The sequence below is a fragment of the Mirounga leonina genome, unplaced genomic scaffold, assembly GCF_011800145.1.
Source record: "Mirounga leonina isolate KUSES-001 unplaced genomic scaffold, KU_Mleo_1.0 Mir_93, whole genome shotgun sequence".
In the NCBI taxonomy this organism is placed as follows: Eukaryota; Metazoa; Chordata; class Mammalia; order Carnivora; family Phocidae; genus Mirounga; species Mirounga leonina.
The window spans coordinates 44,502,112-44,529,104 of NW_023270854.1; the positions used below are offsets into that span (position 1 = coordinate 44,502,112).

At 38.7% G+C, this 26,993-nt stretch overlaps 1 protein-coding gene and 1 long non-coding RNA gene across 4 annotated transcripts in view; one reads left to right on the top strand and one right to left on the bottom strand.

The window, feature by feature from the left end:
• Window positions 1–26,645, top strand: part of LOC118004528 — a 39,960-nt gene extending 13,315 nt beyond the window's left edge. Inside the window, exon 3 of the long non-coding RNA XR_004677610.1 lies at window positions 26,363–26,645. This is a non-coding gene — a long non-coding RNA (uncharacterized LOC118004528). The remainder of the gene's footprint in view (window positions 1–26,362) is intronic.
• PSMA8 (proteasome 20S subunit alpha 8) overlaps window positions 12,622–26,993 on the bottom strand; it is a 44,215-nt gene continuing 29,843 nt past the window's right edge. For all 3 annotated transcript variants that reach the window (XM_034995897.1, XM_034995896.1, XM_034995895.1), the window contains exons 4-7: window positions 25,076–25,198; window positions 16,354–16,473; window positions 16,169–16,231; window positions 12,622–12,714 (exon numbers count right to left, since the gene is read on the bottom strand). In XM_034995897.1, the coding sequence (XP_034851788.1) occupies window positions 12,622–12,714; window positions 16,169–16,231; window positions 16,354–16,473; window positions 25,076–25,198 (399 nt within the window). The remainder of the gene's footprint in view (window positions 12,715–16,168; window positions 16,232–16,353; window positions 16,474–25,075; window positions 25,199–26,993) is intronic.

Genomic DNA, 26,993 nt, shown 5'->3' on the forward strand with positions numbered 1-26,993 from the left:
TTTTAAAGTTCAGTTGCAATGTGGAAGTCAAAATCATATCAGTTAACTTCTCATACTTTCTTATAGTCAATTCCATTGATTGCATTGGACCTCTTCGAATGGATCTTTTACCTGTGTACCATGTTGCTATATTGTGCATGTCTTTGGAGAATATTGGTTCTTTGAGTTACTCAGATCTTCCAAATGTTGACATATTTCATTATACAATATCAAAAAGTCTTGTTTCTCAATAACACCACCAGCTCATCAGCTTTATGTATTGGGAAGCTGTCAATCTCTTAGTAGTGTATACAGGTCTTCCAAAATTCTAATTTTTGCTTGAAAGTTGAACTTTGTCATTGGCAATAAATGCTGTCAATTGTTTGTCTTGAAGTGACAGGTTTACTATTTTCATTTTTGAGAGAATGGTTGCTAAATACCCAAGTCTGAAAAAAAAAATAGTTTGCCAGTATGTTTCAGACAAAACACAGTTTGTTTGTAAAACATAGTTTCTTCCTTGAAAGAAATGACAGTCCATGAAAAAAAGTGATTAGTTCAGCTGGCAATTCAAACAGTTGAACGAGTGCTTTTTCTCAAGTCAATTATCTTACTTTGGTAAATAGCAGAAGTACTTTATGTGTAATTCTTACTTTATTACACAGAATATTTAAAAAACATGCAATTTTTACTGCTTCATCAAGAACATTCTTTTTTAAAAAATATTTATTTATTTGAGAGAGAGCACAAGCCAGAGGGAGAGACAGAGGGAGAAGCAGACTCCCTGCTGATCAGGGAGCCCGACACGGGGCTCAATCCCAGGACCCTGGGCTCATGACCTGAGCTGAAGGCAGACGCTTAACCCACTGAGCCACCCAGGCGCCCCTCATCAAGAACATTCTTAAGGGAAACTCCCTTGAAAAAAACAAAAGCAAAATGTAAGTGTATGGCAGTAAAGAATACAATGACTAGGTATAGTTTGGTTTCACTGCCCTGATTTGTAAATGCTTCAGCAGGTTTACCCACCACTACTTTTGAACCATCAGCAGAAATGTCCACACTGTGAAAAAAGCAAGCATTTTCTACTTCAATCAGGTTAAAATCTTTTTAGAGACTTTATTTAGTGATCATTAAATTGAGGCCCCAAACTGTAAAGTTACAGTTCTTAAGCCAGAGATGCTCACACTCTAGTAGAAGATACAAGTATGAAACGATTACTGAACAGTATGAGACAGGTTGCAATAAAAAGCTATGGAAACAGAGAGGTAGGTCTCTAATCAAACCTTAGGAAGGGCTTCTTCGAGAGGACTACCTGTGGTAAGTCATAAGAAACTTCCAGTGTCAGCTCAATCAATGAAAAGGAGAAGGACAAAAGTCTTTTCAGTGAGCAGAAGCCTGTGTGTGCTACCCAAGCCAGTCTTGATGCTTATGGTGGTCACTGGTCTGAACAGTTACTCTTTGCAGTATTGAAATTGGGAACCTTGGAAAAGGAAGGGAAGTTAACTATGGAAGTTAAAGCTACAAGAGATCATAATTGAAGCGAATGCTAGAGAGGCCATAATGCGCATGTATAAGCTAGAAGTTATGAGGGAAAAGGAACCATGAGTTAACATAAGCAATGAGTTAAAGAAATAAAATGAGGCTGAGAGACAAAAGAGGGAGAAGAACATAACAGTTGTGCAGAAAGGAACTGATCCACTTACTGCTTCAACATTAGAGTTAAGACCCAAAAGTTCTTGATGTGGACATTTCTAAGGCTGCCATTCCTAGGAGGCAAAGTGATGCTATTGTTCTGAGTTTGGTACTCCCCCATGAAAGCCCTAATTTCCTTGTATCCTTCTGGAGTGAATCTTTGTTTCTTTTAACCAAAATATCTCAACTAAAATGGGCATAGACAAATCATGACACAATTGGCAAAATCCAAGTATCATGTTTGAATAAAGTGCTCTTGAATCATCCCTGAATTTCAGTGCAGCCAGGCCAGCCTGAAATGAATGATACTCACATGTTATATGCATTTCAAAGACAGAATTGTAATTTACAAACAAATACATCATTTGGAGAGCTTTTCAAAATCTCTTTCCTGTTGTTTTATCCATTATCAATAAATATAACATTATGCTAGAATAAGATAATTTTAAAAATATATCATCTTAGCCAGTAGTTTCATTTATTTTTTAAGTAAGAAGCATGGAAACAACTAGTAGTTGACTTGGGATTTTTTAAAAGACTTATTAATTTACTTTAGAGAGAGCATGCACATGTGTGTTCGTGGGGGGAGAGAGGCAATAGTAGAGGGAGAGAGAAACCCAAACAGACTCTGCTGCTAAGCTCAGAGCCTGATGCAGGGCTCAGTTCCATGGCCCTGGGATCACAACCCAAGCCAAAACCAAGAGTTGGTTGCTCAACTGACTGAGCCATCCAGGAACCCCATTTGACTTGGGATTTTAAAGTTTTAATTTAAATGAATGGCTCTATACTATTTATTAAGTATTTATTAAGTACATATGATATGGTCAGCACTGTTATAGGCCCTGGCCATTTACCAATAATAAAACAGATGTGGAACTTACAATTGTAATGGGGAGGGGCAGTCAGTAAACATATACAAAACATATTTAATGTGTTGGGTTTTGGGGGATGGGTGTTCTATTTTATATGTGGTGGTGAGAAAATGCCTCTCTGAAAAAGGTGACATTTGTACAAGTGGAAGGACGTACAGAAGCAGGTCATGCCCATATAGGGTGGGGGTAAAGTGATCCAGGCAGAGGACCCAGTTAGTGCCAAGGCCCTGAGTCAGGAGCCTGCTCAGGGTATGTGAGGAACAGCAGAGAGGCCAGTATGGCTACAGCTGAATGAGGGAGGACAGCAATGGCCCAAATGGCAAGAGATGAAGCAGAGAGGTGTGTGTGGGGTGAGGAGGGAGATCGCATAGGCTACATGTAGATTTTTCCTAAATATTAAGCTAATGGGACCTAATGAGTTCCTAGGTGATGCCAGTGCATCCTAGGCATCGCCTGGGAGTGTGACAGAAAAGACTCTTGGGCTCCACCCCAGACCTATTGAATCAGAGCCTGTGTGTGTGCATAACATATGTGCAACACACAAACATATACAACACACATGTAACACACATGTGGGTATATAACAACACATGTATATACATATAACATACATATAAATGTTAAAGTATGAGAAACACTTGTTCAGTTTATGTGAGTTAACTGTCTTCCTTAACAAGAAATAAGAAACCACAATTAGCGCTTTTTCTTTAATTTCCAGATAAGCTTGAATTTTTTTATTTCTGCAAAAAACATCATTGGGATTTTAATAGAGATTGCATTGAATCTGTAGCTAGCTTTGGGTAGTATTGACATCTTAGCAATATTAAGTCTTCCAATCTATGAACACAGGTGACTTTCCATTTGTGTCTTCTTTAATTTTTTTCAGCAATATTTGGTAGTTCTCAGTGTGTAAACCTTTTGCCTTGTTGGTTAAATTTATTCCTAAGAATTTTATTCTTTTTGATGCTATTGTACATGGAATTTCTTAATTTTCTTTCTGGATTGTTTACTTTTAGTATATAAAACTCAACGAAATTTGTTTGTTGATTTTTTTATCCTACAACTTTTTTTGGTACTCTAAAGATTCCATAAGAAAAAACCAAAACTGTTAGAATAAACAAATATGTGCAAGCAGGGATAATTTTACTTCTTTCTTTCCAATTTGGATGCCTTTTATACCTTTTTTTTTTCCTTCTTGCCTAATTGCTTTGGCTAAGACTCCAATAAGCAATACTGTGTTAAGTATAAGTTGTGAAAGTGGCATCCTTGTCTTTTTCCTGATCTTAGGGGAAAGCTTTCAGACTTTTACCACTGAGTATGATGTTAGCTTTGGGTTCTTCAAAAATGCCCTTCATCATGTTGAGGAAGTTCCCTTCTATTTCTAGTGTACTGAGTGTTGGCTTTTTTTGTTGTTGTTTGTTTGTTTTGTTTTTAATCACAATTGATCCCCCAAACTCTTTCCCTATTTGGTAGTTTAATGCAGATGGACACACAGAAATCTTGGGAATGTTTGAAAATGGCATTTTGGGGCACTTGGCTAGCTTAGTTGGAAGAACATGTGACTCTTGATCTCAGGGTCATGAATTTGAGCCCCATGTTGGATTTAGAGATTACATAAACAAACAAACAAATCTTAAAAAGAAAATGGCATGTTGAAGGTGGCAAAGCCGGAAAATGGGAAGACTCTTGATTCCTAGATTTTTGCTTGGAGGATTGCTATCAGCAATGGGATTTTTTTTTTTTAAGATTTTATTTTTATTTTTAAGTAATCTCTACACCCAACATGGGGCTCAGACTTACAACCTTGAGATCAAGGGTCCCAAGCTCTACAGGCTGAGCCAGCCAGGCACCCCAAGCAATGAGATTTATCATTAAGAAATAAACTTCTACTGTGTGGATTCATCCATTATAGCAGCCAGCATTGCCCTAACACATAAGCAAAAGGGTAATTTCCCAAATATATAGAAAGCTGTTACTAAAAGAATGAGGAAAAAAAACCCCAAAATCCATTGGAAAAATTAGGCAGCGGATATGAACAATCAATGGAAGGAAAATTCAAAGGCCTTTAAATGAACATGAAAATGTTCAACATTGGGGCACCTGGGTGGCTTAGTCGTTAGGCATCTGCCTTTGGCTCGGGTCATGATCCCAGAGTCCTGGGATCGATCCCTGCATCGGGCTCCCTGCTCAGCAGGAAGCCTGCTTCTCCCTCTCCCACATACCCTGCTTGTGTTACCTCTCTCGCTATCTCTCTGTCAAACAAACAAACAAACAAATAAATAAAATCTTAAAAAAAAAGATGTTTGACATCATTCAAAATAAGAAAAATGCAAATAGAATATTGGGATTTTTTTTAAAGTAAAAATGCAGAAAGTATTGCAATTTCATCTACTTATTGGCAAAAAATGTTTGAAGCACTATTGTATCAGTTTAGGTTCAATTAAAGAAGCAAAACGACTATGATACAGAATTGGCAATTTTCTATATAAATTAGACCCCATGCAATTGTGGGAGTTGATAGAGAAGTCTATGCAAGGCTGTTGCCTCTGTGTTGGGCCTGAAAGCTCTCTGATCCGCTCAGCCTGGTAGTCAGGAAGGAAAGTTAGATGTGAAGAAGGGAGGGTGAGAATAAACTGTAACCCATGAAGGCAAATAGTACCCTCATTTATCTTTTACCACCTGCACCCTTGTGATGCTTGTGACCTGCAGGAAAAGCTGGTGACCTTTGCCATGAAGCTGCATGCATGCCTTGCCCAGTTAGTTCCCAAAAAGTCTGAAGGAAAGAACCAGCAGGATCTGGAGGAACTCGAGTAGCTATGGTCCTGGATGCCTTCCCACACTAACAAAGTGGGCCAGTAAACCAGCATTTTTTGTGAGAGGCTACAATGCTTGGTGCTCTACATTGAGTGGCTTCCCTTCTGCCTTTCAAATTTTGTATAAATTTCTCTTGTGGCCAACTCAAGCTGGGAACCAGAAAGGAAAGAGAATTCTGGGAAACAGTTTCGGGTTAGCTGAGTTGACGCCATGCAAAGCCAGCACAACTACAATGGGAAGGTGTAGAAAAGGAGATTCTCACTCACTATTAGAAGAAAGATAAAATTGTAAAATTGTGTAGAATATGTTTGACCCTGCAGTTCCAATTCTAGTGATTTATCCTGTAAATATACTTCCACATATGTGAAATGACAAACAGAAGTTTATTCATTGTAGCATCTGCAATAGCAACACTATGAACAGTTCAACACTATGAACATGTTCATCAATAGAAGACTGGTTGGTTAATAATCTATTGTGACATCTATACATTGGAAAGAATGATCCTCACATGAGAAGATCCTCAAATATAAAGTGAAAAAAGCAAGATGTAGAACAATATATAGTATGGTACCATTTGCATTAAGAGATAGATTTGTTTGTATATGTATAATACATCAATAGAAGTATACTGAAAACATCAGTGGAAACATACTGATAATATGGTTGCCTCCAAGAAGACCTTAGTCACTGGGGGACAAAAATGAGATGGAATATTTGATGATACAATTAAAAAAATTATGTACTGTGTGAATGTATTATTTCTTCAGAGTAATAATTTAAAAGATCCTTTCAAGGAAATTATTACATGCATTTATTTCTTCATGTTGTTTCCGATATATGCCTTTTGAAATCAAGATTTTAAGAAAATTCTAGTCACTGTTGTCTCTATGATACATAAAACACAATGCACCTTTATAACCCTCTATTAAAAACGCAGTGAAAAACCTTGTAACTTTTAATCAGATGGGGCATTTTTCTAACCCCTCAATAACTACTGACAATTTATGTGGAGTTATGATAAAGTAATTGCTGGTACCAGTTCGTTTACCTTGTTCTCCTAACAGAAGTTGGGCTCCCACCAGAAGTACCATACTCCTTCACTGTCCTGAGTTTTGCAACAACCATTCCCTTGCTTTTCTTCAGTTTTACCTCAAATGTTATATCTTTTAAACACTATATTTCGCTTTGTAGGTCTTGAGGCTTTCTCTCTCTTTTTTTTTTTAAGATTTTATTTGTTTATTTATTTGACAGAGAGAGACACAGCGAGAGAGGGAACACAAGCAGGGGGAGTGGGAGAGGGAGAAGCAGGCCCCCCGTGGAGCAGGGAGCCCGATGCGGGACTCGATCCCAGGACCCTGGGATCATGACCTGAGCCAAAGGCAGACGCTTAATGACTGAGCCACCCAGGCGCCCCAGAGGCTTTCTATAAACATTATGTTGTGTATCTTTTCTCACAATTGGCTTTCATTTTTGCTCAGTGTGATGTTTTTAGGTCTACCCATATTGATGCATGTAGCTATAGTGACTTTTCCCCTGCTGTATGGTATGCTACCGTATGAATACAGCATAATTTATTCATTCATTTGTTGATGAACATTAGGTTACTTCATATATATATGTATATATATGTTGCTATCACAAACAACATATGATTATTTTTATGCACATATGCTAGAATTTCTGTAGGCTGTATGCCTTGGAGTGGCATTGCTGGCTAAAGGGCACATGCCTTTTTGACATTACTAGATCTTACTAACTTGCTGCCCAGAGTATCTGGCCTAGTCTACAGTCCTGATAGCAGTAGGTAAGAGTTCTTGTGGCTCCAGGTGCTCACCAGCATTTTATACAGTTATTTTTTTATACATTTTTAATTTTTGCCAGTCTGATGGCTGTAAAATAGTGTCTCACCATAGTTATTATTTTTTAAGATTTTATTTATTTATTTGAGAGAGAGAATGAGATAGAGCATGAGAGAGGGGAGGGTCAGAGGGAGAAGCAGACTCCCTGCTGAGCGGGGAGCCTGATGCGGGACTCGATCCCAGGACTCCAGGATCATGACCTGAGCCAAAGGCAGTTGCTTAACCAACTGAGCCACCCAGGCGCCCACCATAGTTATTTTTTTAAAAAACTTAGGGATGCCTGGGGGGGCTCAGTCAGTTAAGTGGCTGACTCTTGATTTGGGCTCAGGTCATGATCTCAGGGTGGTGGGATCAAGCCTCATGTCTGGCTCCATGCTCAGTGTGGACTCTGCTTCAGATTCTCTCTCTCCCTCTGCCCCTCCCCCTGCTCTCTTTCTCTCTCTCTCTCTCTGTCTCTCCAAATAAACTCTTAAAATTTTTTTTTATAGAGAGAGAGGGTGTGTGTGTGCATGAGAGGGGGTGTGGGAGGGGCAGAGGAAGAGGGAGAGAATCTTAAGCAGGCTCCACCCATTTTTCTGATGTATTTTCATTCCTTTGAATCAAAAGTTCTTTATAAATTCCAAACACATAGCTTTTATCAGTTGTATGTATTACAAATGTCTTCTCTCATTTTTGGCCTATCTTTTCCTTAAGTGGTAGCACTTTTTGTATTTTGTTTAAAAAATCTATGTTTTTGTTTTTGCTTTTTGTTTTTTTTAGATATTTTATTTATTTATTTGACAGAGACACAGCGAGAGAGAGAACACAAGCAGGGGGAGTGAGAGAGGGAGAAGCAGGCCTCCCGCCGAGCAGGGAGCCCGATGCGGGGCTCGATCCCAGAACCCTGGGATCGTGACCCGAGTCGAAGGCAGACGCTCAATGACTGAGCCACCCCGGCGCCCCTAGAAAATCTATGTTTATACCACCAAGGTCTTAGAGATATTTTCCTGTATTGTCTTCTAAAAATTTTATCTTTTATGTTTAGGTCTTTAATTAGTCTGGAATTGATTTTATTTTATTTATTATTTATTTTTAAAGATTTTATTTATTTGATAGAGAGAGACACATCGAGAGAGGGAACACAAGCAGGAGGGAGTGGGAGGGGGAGAAGCAGGCTTCCCGCTGAGCAGAGAGCTGGATATGGGCTCGATCCTAGGACCCTGGGACCATGACCTGAGCCAAAGGCAGCCACTTAACCGACTGAGCCATCCAGGCGCCCCAGTCTGGAATTGATTTTAATAGAATGAAGTAGAGGTCCAATTTTCTTTTCAAATGGATAACCAGTTGTCCTGTCACCATTTACTGAAGAACGTATCCCTTGCACACTGATATGCAATACTGCCATAAACCAAGTACCCCAGTAAGGGTGGGTGTGTTTCTAGGCGCTCTGTTGCCTGATTCTTAGTTTGCTTTTATTCCTTATGCCAGTACACACAGGGCAGCACAAGCATCTATCAAAATGCCTTCTCTGATTTTCAGATCCCTTTCTGATTTTGGCCTCTAGGGATTTCCCTTGTGAGCTCAGCTATGCATTTAAAAGGATGTTTGTTAGATTTCATCCAGCATTTCTATGCCTGTAGTGGGAGATTTTTCAGACTGCCTAGTTAACCATAACCCAATGATGTAAAGTGAAGTTGCTTAGCTGATTCCTAAAATCAAATGTTTGTGATTATCTCATCTTGAGGATATGAGGCAGAAAAAACACAAAGTGCTTGCATGTCAGGGAACTTTCTCTCAATAAAAGAAGTAAAAATGACATTTTATTTATTTATTTATTTATTTTTTATTTTTTTAAAGATTTTATTTATTTATTTGACAGAGACAGAGATAGCGAGAGCAGGAACACAAGCAGCGGGAGTGGGAGAGCGAGAAGCAGGCTTCCTGCCGAGCAGGGAGCCCAATGTGGGACTCGATCCCAGAACCCTGGGATCATGACCTGAGCCGAAGGCAGACGCTTAATGACTGAGCCACCCAGGCGCCCTAAAAATGACATTTTAAATAGCAAACATGTCGGAGTATGTTTTGGTTAAAACCTCACATTAAACAAAAAATTGCATTGTGCAGATCAGTGAAACCTGGTCAAAATAATACTTAGATTTCCAAAGTAATATAAAGCAATTGAGCCAAAACAATCAAGACCCTCATGCCTGTTACAGGAAGAATAAAACCAATGAGATACATACAAGTCCTGTCATGAAACAGCTTTGTGGGGGAGGGATGTGGGAAAATGTGTCCATTTTGATGGACAGCTGTGATGGCAAAGCACTGTAAGCATCAGCACTAAGGACGTTGATTATATGTGTCTCATGAGAGTTGTTAAGAGAATTAAATGAGTTAGTGTTTGTAAAGAACTGAAAAGTGTCTCGTATATACTATTATGTGAGCACTTGTTAAATAAAAACAAGGGGTGGAATTACAACCATACTATTTGGATGATGTGTCCCTATCACCCCCAGTTAGGAAGCATGGAATCCACAGAGCTGAGCAGTGGTACAGAGAAGTCATTAACATTTTATCTATTTATAGCCAAATTCATCCAGAGGTATAGACTGTCCTGTCCTCAGATCGGAGGTAGAAATTGGGAGACAATGAGAGAGATCACCACCTTCTTTTGCTTTTAACACACAAAATAGATCTCATTTCCTTTTTAAAAGATCTGTTGGTATGTGCTACATTTACTAGGGAAGATTTAAATAAATTACTCCGGAATCATCAGCAACATGCTTCATATTAAATTCACGGATTAGGGACGCCTGAGTGGCTCAGTTGGTTAAGCGTCTGCCTTTGGCTCAGGTCATGATCCCAGGGTCCTGGGATGGAGTCCTGCGTCGGGCTCCCTGCTCAGTGGGGAGCCTGCTTCTCCCTCTGCCTGCCGCTCCCACTGCTTGTGCTCTTTCTGACAAAGAAATAAAATCTTAAAAAAAATAAATTCACAGATTATAATGGAAATACACTTTTCATTATTCATATAACTTGTCAGAATGGGCTCAATTATTTGGCACTATGACCTCTTCAATACAAGGACCACATCTTGTTCATTTCTGGTACCCGACACAAAGGGAATGTTCAATTGGGCGTGAGTGGTTTGGGGAATGTAACTTCAAATTACTATACCTTCTAAAAGGCTTCCCAGGGCCGTACTAACACATTCCTCTCTTCCTGAAGTCCTCCCATTTTTATTTCACCAGGGTTAGAATCCTTTCAGGGGCTCTGCCTGCAATACATTCATTGACTATGTGATGTCTTCCCATCACTGTAATGTTCAGCCAGGGACAAAGAAATGAGTAAATTGGCTTCTACACTAAGTGAGAAATTAGATGATTCCTCTCCCCACTCCCAATGTCTGATATTTGCAACAAAGTCTGCAAATTAACACAGTTTAGCAGGCATGTACTGAGTCTTAACCATGGAAAAAAAGATGAAAGAGCGGTAAATCCCAGCCCTCCCTTCCTGAAAGAACTTCTAGTTTAGTAGGGAAAATAGACACAGAGCTGCACAGCATTAATCCTAATTGTAATTATAATTATTTTGGTTTAATTACCTGCCTTTTCACTGCATGGTAATGAGGACAAATCGGAGTCTACTCTTTACCACTATATCCCTAGCATATAACAGTGTCTGCCACTTAAAACACTCAGTATTTGTCAAGTATTTATTGTGAAATATTGTATCAAGAGCATCAAGGATTCACAGTGGGCTCACTGCAGGACAGTAGGGTAATGTGAACACCCTGACCTTTATGTTGAATGTTGGGTATGTGTGTGTGTTGAAAGAGATTCCTTAAGGGGGAGCTGATGATTGATTATCAAAGTTGTGGGGTTCTTTTTCCAAAGTGATAAAATTTTATTTAACAGGCCTTCTGCTTGGGATACACCTTTGCTTCTGGAAAGTTAAGAGGGGCCAGGAGGTGACAGGGAACAAGGTATCTTTGATTCTAAGTTTTAAAGAGGAAGGGTATAGTATGACTCGAAGTCAAGAATCATAGTACACCAAAACAAAACAAAGAGGAGCATATAGGGAGCCACAAAATTCCATGGTTCCAATGAAACTAGAAAGGCAGTCAGGGCATAAGTCAGAGTGGCCTATAGATTGTCCATCTGCCCTAGAAAATGCTCTGCAGTCTTTCTGTCTGAGGAAGTGAAATGCACCAGCAGCAGGACACAGGAATTTGGTACAAGACGAATACCAGCGAGGTGGCCTTGTTAAGGTCTTTGTATCTCTTAAAATTCTGACTCTGCTTTTTACTTTCCCCTTGCCTCAGAGCGCTACAACCACCAATGGCTTAGATCTTCTTATGATAGCTATTTGTCCAAACTGATTCTTTTCTTTACTATCTACCCTGAGCTTTTCATTTCTCTGCAAAAACTCAAACTCTCTCCTTCTTGTTTTCAAAAAGAACATTAAAAAAAGAGAAAAAAAACCCAAGGCTCTAAAATAGTAAGATATATAGGCTTTTGTTTTTATGCCTATTCATATCCTTTGTCTTCAAAAATATAACCTCATTACAGGCATTAAGCACATTCTTTTTGTGGGCCCTTTCTGTGGAAGGGATCACTTTTTATATTTCTTTTATTACTCCCAATAAGCCTAGTTCAATGCTAAGCACATAGTAAACCAAGGGAACAGCCAAGGGAACATGTGACAAACCTAACACACTGGACACTCTTAAGATAAAATAAAAATTGAAACTAAGAATTTTATGTATTCATTTCTCTTGTTTTCCTATATATAGTACCCTATTTGGATGCCCTTATAAGCTCTTACCATACTTTATTTTAACTGCCTATTTAGATTAGGTCTTTAATATTTGTTCCATGAAAAAATAATATGCTGCAACTTAAAAAATTACAAAAGTAAAATAAATATGATAAATGTTTAAAAATGAAGAAGGCTCTGATAAAATTTTGGCAATTCATCAATACAAGGATGTTTTTATCATTCATCTTAGAAGTACAACTCAAGATTCAGTTTATTTTGTAATAGCTATCTCTTTATCTGACAGTCAATACTCAAACATCAACAAATTATTAAATTTTATTTAAAATTTTTTTTTACAAATTATTTTCTTAAATTTACACAGATGAAGAAAAGTAACACATCAGACAAGTTATTAAGTATAGTCTCAGGCTTATGTGGAATTATGATTGCTTTCAACAATTACTGAAATTTCTTTTCAAAGAAAATCTTCATACTAAGATATGTTTGTCCATGTAGCAGACTGAAGACAGCCACAAATGTGGCATTCTCAAAACAGCACATAACTACTAAATGTAATGCCGCAAACCAACTTACTCCTTTAAAACTTCACTAAGCAATTCTAAGGAGTACAACAAAACATTATGGGCTCCTAATGTTCTTCCTAAGAATTAGGTAGTCTTCTTGGATTTTTTCTTCTCTGCTTCTTCCTTTTCCTTTTCTATTTCAGTTACTTGTAATTCAATTTCTTTGGCACTAAACATCTGAAAAGAAAATATTTTAAAAAGCAAATCTCAATTATACCAGTAATTTCTGAATATTTCCAATATGAAGGATCCACTTATATTTTATACATTTATATTTTCTCTTTAAACTTTAAAGTTAAGACTGGGTGGCTCAGTCGTTAAGCGACTGCCTTCGGCTCGGGTCGTGGTCCCAGGGTCCTGGGATCGAGCCCCGCATCGGGCTCCCTGCTCCTCTGGAAGCCTGCTTCTCCCTCTCCCACTCCCCCTGCTTGTGTTCCCTCTCTCGCTGGGTCTCTCTGTCAAATAAATAAAATAAATAAAATATCTTTAAAAAAAACCTTTAATTTTATATCTTCAAATATATAATGAAATATATATAAGCAAAATACTTGTAACAAATATGGACAAAATCTGAACTCTATTATATTTCCACTATCACTGTGCTAAAAAAGTAGGGCAAAGTGTTATATTGCATTACATACCCTCTATCTGCATATAACTCTGAAAATATTTTAATGCAGGCTTATTCTATTCATGAGCAAGTAACTCATTACTGAACCCCCCCTCTCCACCCCACTGTGTGATTCTCTGATAGGATTTGCCTATTTTATCAGCCATTAGAATAGCCAAAGAGGTAGGGAAACGACGACTTAACACTGCTTTGTTTACAACTCCCTCACTAAGTGTAAAGCAAAAATAGCTTTTCTTTTATATCAATCAATTTTATTATATTTAAAATTAAAGATGGGAGCAACTTGCTCAAGGTCATACAATTAAACATATCAATCTGCTGGAGCTGAGGTCTATCCAACTCTAAACTTAAACCCAGGTCTATCCGATTCCAGAGGCCATGCCCTATTTGCCACACAGCATATCCTGAAACAGCGTGTGGGAGGGCAGTCTAACTTTGCTGCCAGGGCATGTACCATCCTAGCATGCGTCACATGACTGCGTGGGTCCATCCACGTGGGTATATATGTATGTGCTGGGGTTGGAGAGGTGACCCTGGCTTTGGTGGTTCTGTGCCCTTGTGGTGGTGGCATGTCTGCCCTGAGACCCTTGACAGCAGGGGTGACAACACGGCCCAGGGGTCATCTCCACACACTGTGCTCAGCACCATGGTTACTCTGAGGGGCCTGTGCAGGGGCGCAACCTATACCTCTCTCCCCATTTCTCTTATTCCTCATATGCCCATCTATTGGTTGGCTAATAAAAGGTGGGAATGTGGTGTCAAAACAGTGCAACAACACAACTCAAAAAACAAAAACCCCACTGCTCCCTCCAACACTGATTTTAACACTATTTCCTCTTGAAATAGTTCCTTCAAAACAAATGTGTATGTAAAATAATCCTTTTTAGTATACTTTTCATATAGTTTCCCATGCTTTAAGTGCTTTTTACACTCTCAGCTAGAGAGCTGGTGAACTGCACTCTGTACAGTTCTACCTGAGGAACAATAGTGAGCCACATCTCAGATGTTCTTTAGCCAGTGAATCCTCCATCACAGTACTCTGGATGATTTATTTTGTGGTTCAGCAGTCTGAACCCATAATGACGAACAACGGGTACACAAAGAAAAATGCCAGTCTTGCCACAAAGAAATACGGAAAGGTTATCACACTACATATTACAATTTAAGTCTTACAGAGGCTCAAGACACTTTTTTTTTAAAGGTTTTTATTTATTTATTTGAGACATAGCGAGAGAGAGAGAGAGAGAGAGAGACCGAGCACAGAGGGAGAGTGAGAAGGACAAGCAGACTCCCCGCTGCGCAGAGAGCCCGATGCGGGCTTGATCCGAGGACCCTGAGATCATGACCTGGGCTGAAGGCAGACGCTCAACTGACTGAGCCACCCAGGCGCCCCTCAAGGCACTTTTAAGTGAGAAGTAGAGAAAATAGATAAAAACCAGTAAGCAAACAAGGGGTGGAGGTTTTTTTGATGTAATGAAGGATAATACCATGTTAGAAGCCCGGAGGCCCAATAATTATACACATGATAGCTGAACAACACTGGCTGGAAGCATATCTTGATCTCAGAAGTAGAAAGATAGGGAGATGAAATGCTCTCTACAGGAATACCTTGTTTTAATTGTGCTTTGCAAATACTGCATTTTTAATAAATTGCTGGGGATTTTCATTGTTGTTTTTGTTTTTTTTTTAAGTAAACTCTATGCCCAACATGGGTCTTGAGCTCACCACCCCGAGATCAAGAGTTGCATGCTCTCCCTACTCAGCCAGCCAGGCGCCCCTGTGCTTTTTACAAATTGAAGGTCTGTGGCAACCCTACGTCGAGCAAGTATATTGACACCATTTTTCCAACGACATTTGCTTACTTTGTATCTGTGTCACAGTTTGGTAATGCTTGGAATACTTCAAATTTTTTCATTATATTTGTTATGGTGGTCTGTGATCAGTAATTATGACTCACTGACCACTCAAATGCTGGCTAACATTTTTTAGCACTGTATTTTTATTTATTTATTTATTTAAAAAATTTTATTTATTTGACAGAGAAAGACACAGTGAGAGAGGGAACACAAGCAGGGGGAGTGGGAGAGGGAGAAGCAGACTTCCCGTGGAGCAGGGAGCCAGATGCGGGGCTCGATCCCAGGACTCTGGGATAATGACCTGAGCCAAAGGCAGACGCTTAATGAGTGAGCCACCCAGGTATCCCAGCACTGTATTTTTTTTTAATTTTTAATTTTTTAATTTTTTAAAAGATTTTATTTATTTATTTGACAGAGAGAGACACACAGCGAGAGAGGGAACACAAGCAGGGGGAGTGGGAGAGGAGAAGCAGGCTTCCTGCGGAGCAGGGAACCACCCCCCACATCGGGGGGGGGGGGTAGATCAGGACCCTGGGATCATGACCCGAGCTGAAGGCAGAAGCTTAAGGAGTGACTGAGCCACCCAGGCGCCCCCCCAGCACTGTATTTTTAAATTAAGATATGTACATTGTTTTTTTTAGACATAATTCACACTTAAGAGACTACAGTATAGTGTAAACATAAATTTTATATGCATTGGGAAACCTAAAAATTCATTTGACTTGCTTTATTGCAATATTGCCTTAATAGCGGTGGTTGGAACTGAATCCTCAGTATCTCCAAGGTATGCTTGTATGCGGGGCTCGGGAATAAATCTCCATAAATAATATATTATACTAATCCCATATATGACTGATTCAGTAGGGGTTCCTACTTAGAAGAATATATACTAAATGGGGTATGCCTACAAATAAATCACAGCTCCTCTAAGTCTTCACAAAGGACCAGGGAGAGGTAACTGCTTGCAATAAGCACATAGAAATTAGTGAACGTTAGCCTACAGAAACAACAGATGTCATCATAATGTCAGTGGATGCGATGGGTGTTTCAGGCTTTTAATGAAGATTCACAGGTGTCAACATTTTGACAAGATTCAACTGTTGTCAAATTATAGATGTTTTTTCCTCTTTGGTTAATGACTTACTTTCAAAGGCTGGTTTCTTCTTATTATAGCAAGTTCAATGTTTTTTCCACCAGACTGGACAACCTAATGTAGAACAAGCACAATATTAAAATTATTTCAGCAAATTTTATTTTTAGTAAGGAAATAGATAAGAACAAATCCTCTCTCCCCATGTTCTTCTGAATATGCTTTATTAGATCACTTACTTCTAGCAAAGCTCTTATTGCTAATTTGATAGCCTCACTGTCGTTTGCTATAGCATCTTCCGTGTAATTCTTCTCTAGAAATTCTCGGACAGTTTTAGCACTTCGGCCTATTGCATTTGCCTTGAAAAATAAAAGACAATTATTAATATCATTGCAATATGAATGAATTTATGGTTAGTGAAGTTTAGAGTTTACTGAGCTATTTCTTAGTATAATTACTAAATAAAAATTGTAGTTTTGAAAACTTAGCAGACATTTCAGCAGCTCATTTTGTTACTATGCGAATGACCCGTAATGGTGGCGTGACTTATCTTCAAAAATACCAAAGCCTCATCCTGGTCAATGCCTTCTACTACTTTAATGGCTCCCAAGTCCTTGATAACCAAGGAAGACTGAAAGGGTTGAAATTCAAAAGAAGTAGAGAGGTAAGGAGGTAGGACTTTGCAATATAGTACCAAAGGAAGAAAGAAAAAAGGATAAAAAGGACATCAACCTGAAGAAGAAAGCTGTTTGCATGAATAGGACTGTGTGCATCATTTTCTTAGAACTTAGAAGAAAGTGGTCACCTAATTATTGATTCATTATCTTTGATTCTATAAGCGAGAAAAGATTCTTCTATTCCCCATTTTTCTTTGTTCTTTAGAAATTTTCATCAGATGAAGGAAAGAGGCAAATGACTGCCCTGGCTGCATAACCGCGGGTGGTATATGGCATGTTCTTTTAATTCAGTCTAAATATCCAGGCAAGTATTACTGAAGATAATGAGGATGATAACAGTAATTCTTATGTAACAGAGCACTTATGTTCCAGGCACTATGATACGCATTTTACATGGATTATTTCCTTTAGCCATCACAAAAATAATTGAATAGTTACTATTACAAACCCCAATTCATGAATGAAGAAATGGGGGCTTGGAAAGGTTAAAACAAGCTTTGTCAACCTCAGCACTATTAACATTTTGAGCTGAACAATTTTTGTGCTGGGTAGGGGGCATGTCCTGTGCATTGTAGGATGTTTAGCAGCCTCCATCCACTAGACGCTAGTAGCATCCCCCGCCCCAGTTGTGATAACCAAACATGTCTCTAGATAGTGCCAAATGTCTCCTAGGGGGTACAAAATCACCCCTATTTGTGAACCAGTGTCTTAAATAATCTTGCCCAAGATCACAGAGGGGATTAGTAGAAGAGCTGAGCTTTGAAACCAAGTAGTCTGAATTGACTCCGAACTCTGAACTCTATACACTATGCTGCCGCATGCCCCTTGGCTGTGATGACCTTAGAGAGAGCAAGGAACCAGGAGAAAGGCCCATCCTCTCACTCAAGGATCCCGGCACTGAATGAGGGAATGTCTCAGTTCTAACTGGTTATGGTTCGTATTATGATTATAGGAAAGAGATCGCAAAAGAGATGTTAGGAAGTGAGCAGGGAGGCATACCTTTTGTATTGCATGACAGTATATTGTTCTGGTTAGCAGAAGATTATTTTTACTTCACAGAACTTTTCTATTCCTTTATATTTCAGAGGATTAAAAAAACAGCTGTGAAACTTTAAATTTTGTGGCTTTGAAATTTCACTAAGATCAAAAGTAAAGACTTCAAACTGGTATGACTTTGAAGTATTATTTGCTACTAGTTTTTGGGGGGTAACTAGTTGTTGCCCAGAGAGGAAGAATATAAGGTAGGGGTTTATCCAAAAATCTCACCGAGCCCATAGAAGGTTACCTTATAAATTCCTGGTGATTTTCCTGTCCAATTCTTCTAATTGGTGATGTAAAAATTCTTTAATTCTTACCTACTTGGCTGGTTTCCTAAAATCTTCTTGCTAAGCTTATATCCCCCATCCTTCCTCCAAATCCATCACACACCCCAGCCCACTTGAACAGACTCTTTAAGTTTTGTGATGTTTGTTTCCTGCCTGTCTATAATGATTAATGATAATTTTCTATGGCAAAGATGATTAGCAGCCAACGCCAATATCCATTCTTCCTTTGTGATAGAACTCTAGGCAATGTGACTGCTGAGAAGTGTCATTTCCTAGCCTTGGTTACCAATAGGAATATACAGGTGGAAATAAATGGGTAGAACTTGTAGAAACCTTTGCTGCCTGGAAAGCAGACAGGTTGGCTGGAGATCTAGCAGCCACTTTGAGAGCATGGGCAAAGACTAAGATAATAAAAGAGACAAGTAACAGCAACTCTCTACCTTCAAACTTCTCATTATATGAGAAAAATAAATTATGTGTTAAGAATCATCAGATCTCTGTTGTTAGAAGCCAAAAACAATACCTCACAGATAAATTTTTATATATCTTAAAGATATACAGAACAAAAATGGATGGGGCACCTGGTGGCTCAATCTGTTAAGTGTCTGCCTTTGGCTCAGGTCATGATCTCAGGGTCCTGGGATAGCACAGGACTCCCTGCTGCTACTCCCTCTCCCTCTGCCCCTCCACCCGGCTCGTGCTCTCTCTCTCTCTCAAATAAATAAATAAAATCTTTTTTAAAAAAAGATTAAAAATTGATAAACAAGATCATTTTGGCAGGAATACTTTATTTACTATTAGAATTTCTTAGCTGATGAGTAATATAATAGTAATATCCTTTGTGTAGTCTTTTACAGAAAGTATGAAAGCCTCATGATTCTTGATCTTTCCTATCTCTTTTAAATCCACTCCAATCAGGCTCTCATCACTATGAGATATTCTTATCAAGGTCAGCCATGACCTGCCCATTGCCATATATAATCATTTCACTTTTTACCTGACCCATGAGTGGCTCTGGCTCAGCTGATCAACTCTTCTTGGGATACCATTTTCACTTGCGATCCAGGATACCCCTCTCTGGGTTTTCCTTCTTCATAGACTGCTGGATCCTTCCCCACCTTCCACTGGTCCAATACTCCTGATCTATATCAGGTCTTGCCTGGATTATTATTGGACAGCCTCTCAACTTGTTTGCCTGCTTCTATTCTACCATACAATCTATTCTCACTACAGCAGCCACACAGATCCTTTAAAAATATGAATCAGATCATGTTATTCTAACATGCCAGAACTGCAAATGGCTTTCTACATCACTCTCCTTATTTTTATTATTATTTTTTAAGATTTTATTTATTTATTTGAGAGAGCACAAGTGAGGGTGGGCATGGGAGGGGGAGGCAGAGAGAGAAGCAGACTCCCCACTGACCAGGGAGCCTGATGTGGGGCTCAATCTCAGGACCCTGGGATCATGACCTGAGCCAAAGGCAGACAGATACTTAACTGACTGAGCCACCCAGGCACCCCTACATCACTCTCTTTAATATCCAAGTCCTATCCATGGCCTTCAGACTCTACAAGATCTAGCCCCCTCCTACCTCTGTTACTCATCCCTCACATCTCTGTTGTTAGGAGCCAAAAACAATATCTCACAGATAAATCTTTGTATATCTTAAAGATATACAGAACAAAAACTAATGGGGTACCGAGGTGGCTCAATCAGTTAAGCGTCTGCCTTTGGCTCAGGTCTTTCTGGATTCATCACAGTGCAGTCATATGCTCCGCATAGAGCTTGGTATCTCATAGATATGGAACATACTGCCACCTTGGAATTTTGCCTTGATTGGTTCCTCTGTTCAGAATACCACAGAAATAACTACCTGGCCTGCTCCTTCACTTTCTTCAGGCCTCTGTTCAAATATCACCTTTTCAAAGGTGCTTTCCCTGACTACCTTACCTACCAATCACACTCTATCCTCCCAACCTTATTCTCGCCCCGCCCCCTCCCCTGGACTTATATTACATGTACACCATCTGTATACTTTTTTGTTACCTCTAGATCCCCAAACCTAGAATAATATTTGATATGTAATTCAAATATACATAGACTGAATATTTGTTAAATTATGGATTGTTAATATATTTTACTTTGTAACTTTTGATGGTAATTATCTTTGGGAATCCTACACTATAATATCCCTAAGTACAGTGATATTAACTCACATGCTTACTGCTCGGATACTCAATTCTTTCTTCATTTCTGGCCCCTTAGGATTTTGTATCTTTTTTGTGAGTTCAGCTATGCATTAAAAACATGTTAATGATCATTCTACCTTTCTACATGGTTATAGCAGGAGAATTTTTGATTAGTTCAATTTAATATAATGTGCGAAACCCTAGAACATGTTACTCCACATAAAAAAAATAATTTCTGCAATATAAAAATATATTAAGAAGAAAAAAATATTTCAAATAGGGTGTCCCCTCACCACTGGTCTGGATATTGCCAGAACTACCGGGCTAACTGATTTTTTTTTTAAAGATTTTATTTATTTATTTGAGATAGAGAGCGAGAGAGAGAGAGAAAGAGAGAAAACGATGGGGGGGAGGGGCAGAGGGAGAGGAAGAAGCAAGACCCTGGGATCGTGACCTGAGCCGAAGGCAGATGCTTAACTGACTAAGCCACTGAGGCATCCCTGGGCTAACTGATTTCTTGAGACTCTTCTGTTATGGAAGGGGCATCTGTATGCCCTTACTGGAAGAGAAACTGACGCTGGATATGAGTTTCCCTTCCCTGTACCAAATGCCCCACCTTCTGTGAACTTGCTGAATGCTTTCTTCACCATGATGGTATCTTACAAAACATTAGTGGTGACCAAGGAGGAACTGAGAGAATACACTTATGCCCATGGGATTCACTGGTCTTATCATGTTCTCTGATCCTAAAGAAGCCAGCCTGATAAAAACGGAATAGCCAACTGAAGACTCAGCTATAGCACTAGCATCTTAGGGAGCCAAGATCCTGTACGTGCCCTGGCGTGGGAGCCAGTAACTAATTTCTTTCATAGCCACAAACCTAGGAATCAAGGGATAGCTGTCTCATTAAACCCCTAATGGGCCACTAATAAAATTTTTGCTTCTTGGATTGTATTAGTTTAAAGGTCCTAATTCCCAAGTTGGCAGAGTAATGGGGAAGGGAGAAGAGGCAGTGTTCTACTAGGGGATATAACAATTTCACTGAACTAGAAGCTGAGACTGCCAGTTGGCAATTTTGGACACCTCATGCCTTTGAACCAATAGGCAAATAATGGGTTACTGTGAGGATGGTATGATTTATCCCGATTATCAAGGGAAATAAAGTTACTATTATACAATGGGACCAGGGAGGAGATGTCTAGAACTCTCATAATATTCTCATGTAAAGTGAAAAAAGCTAATGGAAGGCTCTATAATCCATTAAGGCAGGGTCATTAATGGACCATAATCTTAAAAAAAAAAAAAAAAAGTTTGTGTTAAGTGCCAGATAACCCCAACAAACCAAAGTGCTGGTATCAGCGATTTCTGTTCTCATTTCTGCTACAGGTCATGTGGCCAGTTTATATTTTGAATTTTCTATTTTTCCTGCCCATTTCACATGTCCTTTATCTGCACTATGTAAAACTACATCCTAGCACTGCAAAGTGTTGTCACAACATGGTACCAGAGCTGTGTCCTCAATAGCCTATTGTATCACTTTATCAGGCTACTGGTATAGTAGGTCAGAATAAAAAACAAAACATAGAAATGAAAGAAAAACCAAAGACCTTATCTCATGGCTAAAGTGCTATATATATATATACTTTATATATATATATACTTTATATACTATATATATATATATACACTTTATATACTTTATATATATATATACTTTATATACTATATATATATATACTTTATATATATATATATAAAGTGCTAAATCTCCCCAAAACAGAAATTAAACCAGAAGATTTTATTCTATTTTTCAAGACTAGATATCAGAATTTATGTAACACACATAGAGAACCACTTGGCCTAAGCATGATGTAATGGAAGGAACACTGTACTAATAAAGCAGAAGACCCTGAGTTCTAATGACAGTTTTGTTATTAACTAGTGGTGTGAACTTAAAAAAAAAATCACTTAACTCCTGAGTCTCACTTACCAAATGTGTAAAATAAAAAAGTTTTCAAATGTCTTTTGTTATATATATTTTTTAAAGCTGCATTTGATTTCAACCAAAATCTTACAAGAAAGTACAATATGTGAAATCAGTTAAATGATGATATATGGCCTTCAGACACCACTGCAATGCATAGTTTCAGACCTAGATGATAAACAAATTCCCAACAATGTCAAAATTCCCTAATTTTGGGGTGGCTGGGGGACTCAGTCGGGTAAGTGTCTGCCTTCAGCTCAGGTCATGATCTCAGAACCCTAGGTTTGAGCCCCATGTTGGGCTCCCTGTTCAGCGGGGAGTCTGCTTCTCCCTCTCTGTCTGTGGCTCCCCCTGCTTATGCTCTCTCTCTCGCAAATAAATAATAAATAAAAATTAAAAAAATAAAAAAAAATTCCATAATTTTCCTAACTAGTTGACTTTACAATAAAATAAAAATGCTTCTCTGTATGACCCTAGGGAGCGACCAAATTAAAATGGAAAATTATGTAAACTTGGAAATTGCTATGTTATGATACTGAAATGAAGTATAATGATGTAATGATTAATACAAACAGAAGCTGGCACACTGTATTTTATTTTATTTTATTTTTTTTTAAAGATTTTATTTATTTATTTGACAGAGAGAGACACAGCGAGAGAGGGAACAGAAGCACCAGGAGTGGGAAAGGGAGAAGCAGGCTTCCCGCTGAGCAGGGAGCCCGATGCGGGGTCCGATCCCAGGACCCTGGGATCATGACCTGAGCCGAAGGCAGATGCTCAACGACTGAGCCACCCAGGCGCCCCGAAGATGGCACACTTTAAAATATTTAGAGAAAGACTGAGGATAGTAACTTGTTTTGTGTGAGGTATAGATTTGGGAGGCATAAGAGATCTATGACATGTAAAAGATATCTTAAATTGGCACAAAAAAGTCTGGTACTTGCAGTAGGTAAATTCATAGTTTCTGATTACCAATTAGTTTGTCTAGTTAGCTTAAAAGAAGATGTACAGCTAACAGAGTATCCAGGTCTTGATGGCAAGAATATAATCCACTGTTTTACCAGCCTGGTTAATTGGTTTATAAAACAGTATGAGTGTGGTCAGCTCAAATCAATTCCTTTAGTTAAAATAGGCATAAAGACCAAGGTGATATTTCCCATTAATTTATTTGGCTTTTAATAACAGTAAAATAAACACTTCATGAAATTATTTAAACCCTAGGTATTTAAACTTTTTTTTAAGATTTTATTTATACATTTGAGAGAGAGAGAGAGAGAAAACGAGTGAGGGGGAGGGGCAGAGGGAGAAGAAGAAGCAGGCTCTCCACTGAGCAGGGAACTCGATGCAGGGCTCTATCCCAGGACTCTGGGATCATGACCTGAGCCAAAGGCAGAGGCTTAAGAGATTGAGCCGCCCAGGCACCGCTTTACACTTCTAATAAAGTAAAAATTATTTAGATTCTATAATGTACTTCTATTTTTATATATTAAAATATACAAAAATTTGTTTCTGGAAATTGCTACTAGTTTCCCTAGACCCTAGACTTTTGTATTAGATTTGAATGTACCATTAAACAAAGTATTGGGGTAATGAAAGAAGAATAACAACTTACCCAGAAAACAAACTATATTTCAGGAATTATGTAGAGACAATTGTAATGTACTGCCATATAAATAGAGAGTCATAGTTTGGGGTACTCCAACTCTCTTAGAATAGAGAATGCGTTATTTCACTATGGGGTTTAAATGCTCATTTAATTCTATATTAAAAGCAAAGACTAGGGCGCCTGGGTGGCTCAGTTGGTTAAGCGACTGCCTTTGGCTCAGGTCATGATTCTGGAGTCCCGGGATGGAGTCCCGCATCGGGCTCCCTGCTCAGCAGAGAGCCTGATTCTCCCTCTCCCTCTGCCTGCCACTCTGCCTACTTGTGCTCTTTCTCTGTCAAATAAATAAATAAAATCTTTTAAATAATAAACAAACAAACAAACAAACAAACAAATAAATAAATAAATAAAAAAGACTAAGCAGGGTGCCTGGGTGGCTCAGTTGGTTAAGCGACTGCCTTCGGCTCAGGTCATGATTCTGGAGTCCCGGGATGGAGTCCCGCATCGGGCTCCCTGCTCAGCAGGGGGTCTGCTTCTCCCTCTGCCCTCTTCCCTCTCGTGCTCTCTGTCTCTCATTCTCTCTCTCAAATAAATAAATAAAATCTTTAAAAAAAAAATAAATAAAATAAAAGCAAAGACTATTTCTACTCAAAGCAAGTATCTGTATGATGCAGTACTTATTTGGAAGAATGAATGATGAACAGGAATTGGATATATCTCTTATTTGGCCACTTATATATACTTAGGTTTGTCACAACTTTTCAAAGTAAGGAAAAGACCCTTTGATTAATAAACCCAAGTGTTGGGGTGCCTGGGTGGCTCAGTCGGTTAAGCATCTGCCTTCAGCTCAGGCCATGAACCCAGCGTCCTGGAATTGAGTCCCGCATCGGGCTCTCTGCTCCTCAGGGAGCCTGCCTCTCCCTCTGTCTGCTGCTCCCCCTGCTTGTGTTCTCTCTCTCTCTGTCTAATAAATAAATAAAATCTTAAAAAAAACAAAGTGTTTTTCTATCCATCAAAAGTCATCATAGTTACTGACTAGCTAAATGGTTACATAAAGGTTGTACCACCATCAATACTTTAATGCAACATAATTTTTGTCATGTCCCTGAAAGTGATAAAACATTTACTGTGAATACATGTATTCAACTTCTAAAATATATTAACAAATTCAAGACTTACCTTCCAAGCATGGTAAGTACCAGAGGGATCAGTCTGATATAATCTTGGGATACCATCGTCATCAAAACCTACAATTAAGGCAGAAATGCCAAAAGGCCTTCGTCCATTGCTTTGTGTATATTTCTGAAAAATAAAATGTTTTTATAACTACTTTCTGTATGAGGCCATACAAAGAATAGTACTATTATTTATCAACTAAGAAATTTTAATAGCAGGGGCGCCTGGGTGGCTCAGTTAGTTGAGTGTTTGCTTTCGGCTCAGGTCATGATCTCGGGGTCCTGGGATCGAGCCCCCCATGTAGGGCTCCCTGCTCAGTGAGGAGTCTGCTTCTTCCTCTCCCTCTGCCCCCTGCCCGCCTGTGCTCTCTCTCCCTCAAATAAATAATCTTAAAAAAATTTTTTTTTAAGATTTTATTTATTTATTTGAAGAGAGAGACACAGCGAGAGAGGGAACACAAGCAGGGGGAGTGGCAGAGGGAGAAGCAGGCTTCCCGCCGAGCAGGGAGCCCGATGCGGGGCTCGATCCCAGGACCCTGGGATCACGACCTGAGCTGAAGGCAGACGCTTAACGACTGAGCCACCCAGGCGGCCCAATCTTAAAAAATTTTTTAATAGCAAAGCATTCCTGCTAAAATGTTATTAAGATCCTCTTCCTGACTTTTTCTGAACTTCAATCCATGATAAAATTTTAATGAAATTAATGTATAGTGTTTAAAATAAAATAGTAGGGCGCCTGGGTGGCTCAGTTGGTTAAGCGTCTGCCTTCGGCTCAGGGAGTCTGCTTCTCCCGCTGGCCCTCCCCCCTCTCATGCTCTCTCTATCTCATTCTCTCTCAAATAAATGAATAAAATCTTTAAAAATAAAATAAAATAAAATAGTAAGTTTGCTTATATATGGTCTTAACTGTTTTCTTGTTGCTTTATATATCTTTTGGTAACATAATTGGATTATAATCTTGTTACTATAGCAGAGAACTGTATATGTACACTATTTTGGTTCCTCCCTAGTAAAGCTGATTGTAGTGAGCTGTACTTTGGAAGCAAGTTCTTGAGGTTTACTTTGAGAGACACTACAATTGTTACTCTTATAATCAATATTCTTCCTTGATACTATTATTATCAAGTACATTCTGTTCACTGTATACTGAGTTATCTCCACATAAAACCCAACTAAGACACTTCTTTCAATCACCAAACAAGGAAACCTTTGTTTCTCTGGAAGAAAAAGCATGTTTTTTCTTCCCAGACAGCAGGGCACTGGAAACCAATTGTATTTCTTTTTACTTTAGTGCCAAGAACTTCCCGGATTGTGCTCCAACAAGTGGAATTCACACTAATTCTGAGACTGGTGCTCCTAGAAGTTGTGCAGAGGGCAGCCCTGACAGAAAGCTCAAGCTCATGCCTCTTTTTTCATTTTTATATTTTATTATTATGTATTTTTATTAGCCACCTCCAATTTTGAATGCAAATAGTTGGGCTACAAATGTAAACAAACTCTTAAAGAATGTGGATCACTACATCAAAAAACTAATGATGTATTGGTGACTAACATAACATAACAAAATTAAATTAAATTAAAAAAAAAAACAGGGTTTATGTCTTCATTCTTCTGTATTTCCTAATATTCCTAGTTCACACAGAGGTATGAAGTAGATGCTTTTTAAACATACCTCAGAGGAGAGACCCTTTTATTTGTTTAATCAACCATGTTTTTTTTTCTTTAATGAAAAAGTACAGGCACAGGGTTAAAATAATTTAAAAGTACAAAAGGTGTACATTTTAAAGGATCTCTTTTGTTGCAGAGCCCCAGACCCCTTCCTAGTAGCAACCACACTGTTACCGGTTTACAATATTAAATGTTCTATGCGGAGCCTTTATACTTCTAGAAGACAAACTAAAAACTACAATTGGGAACCTTGT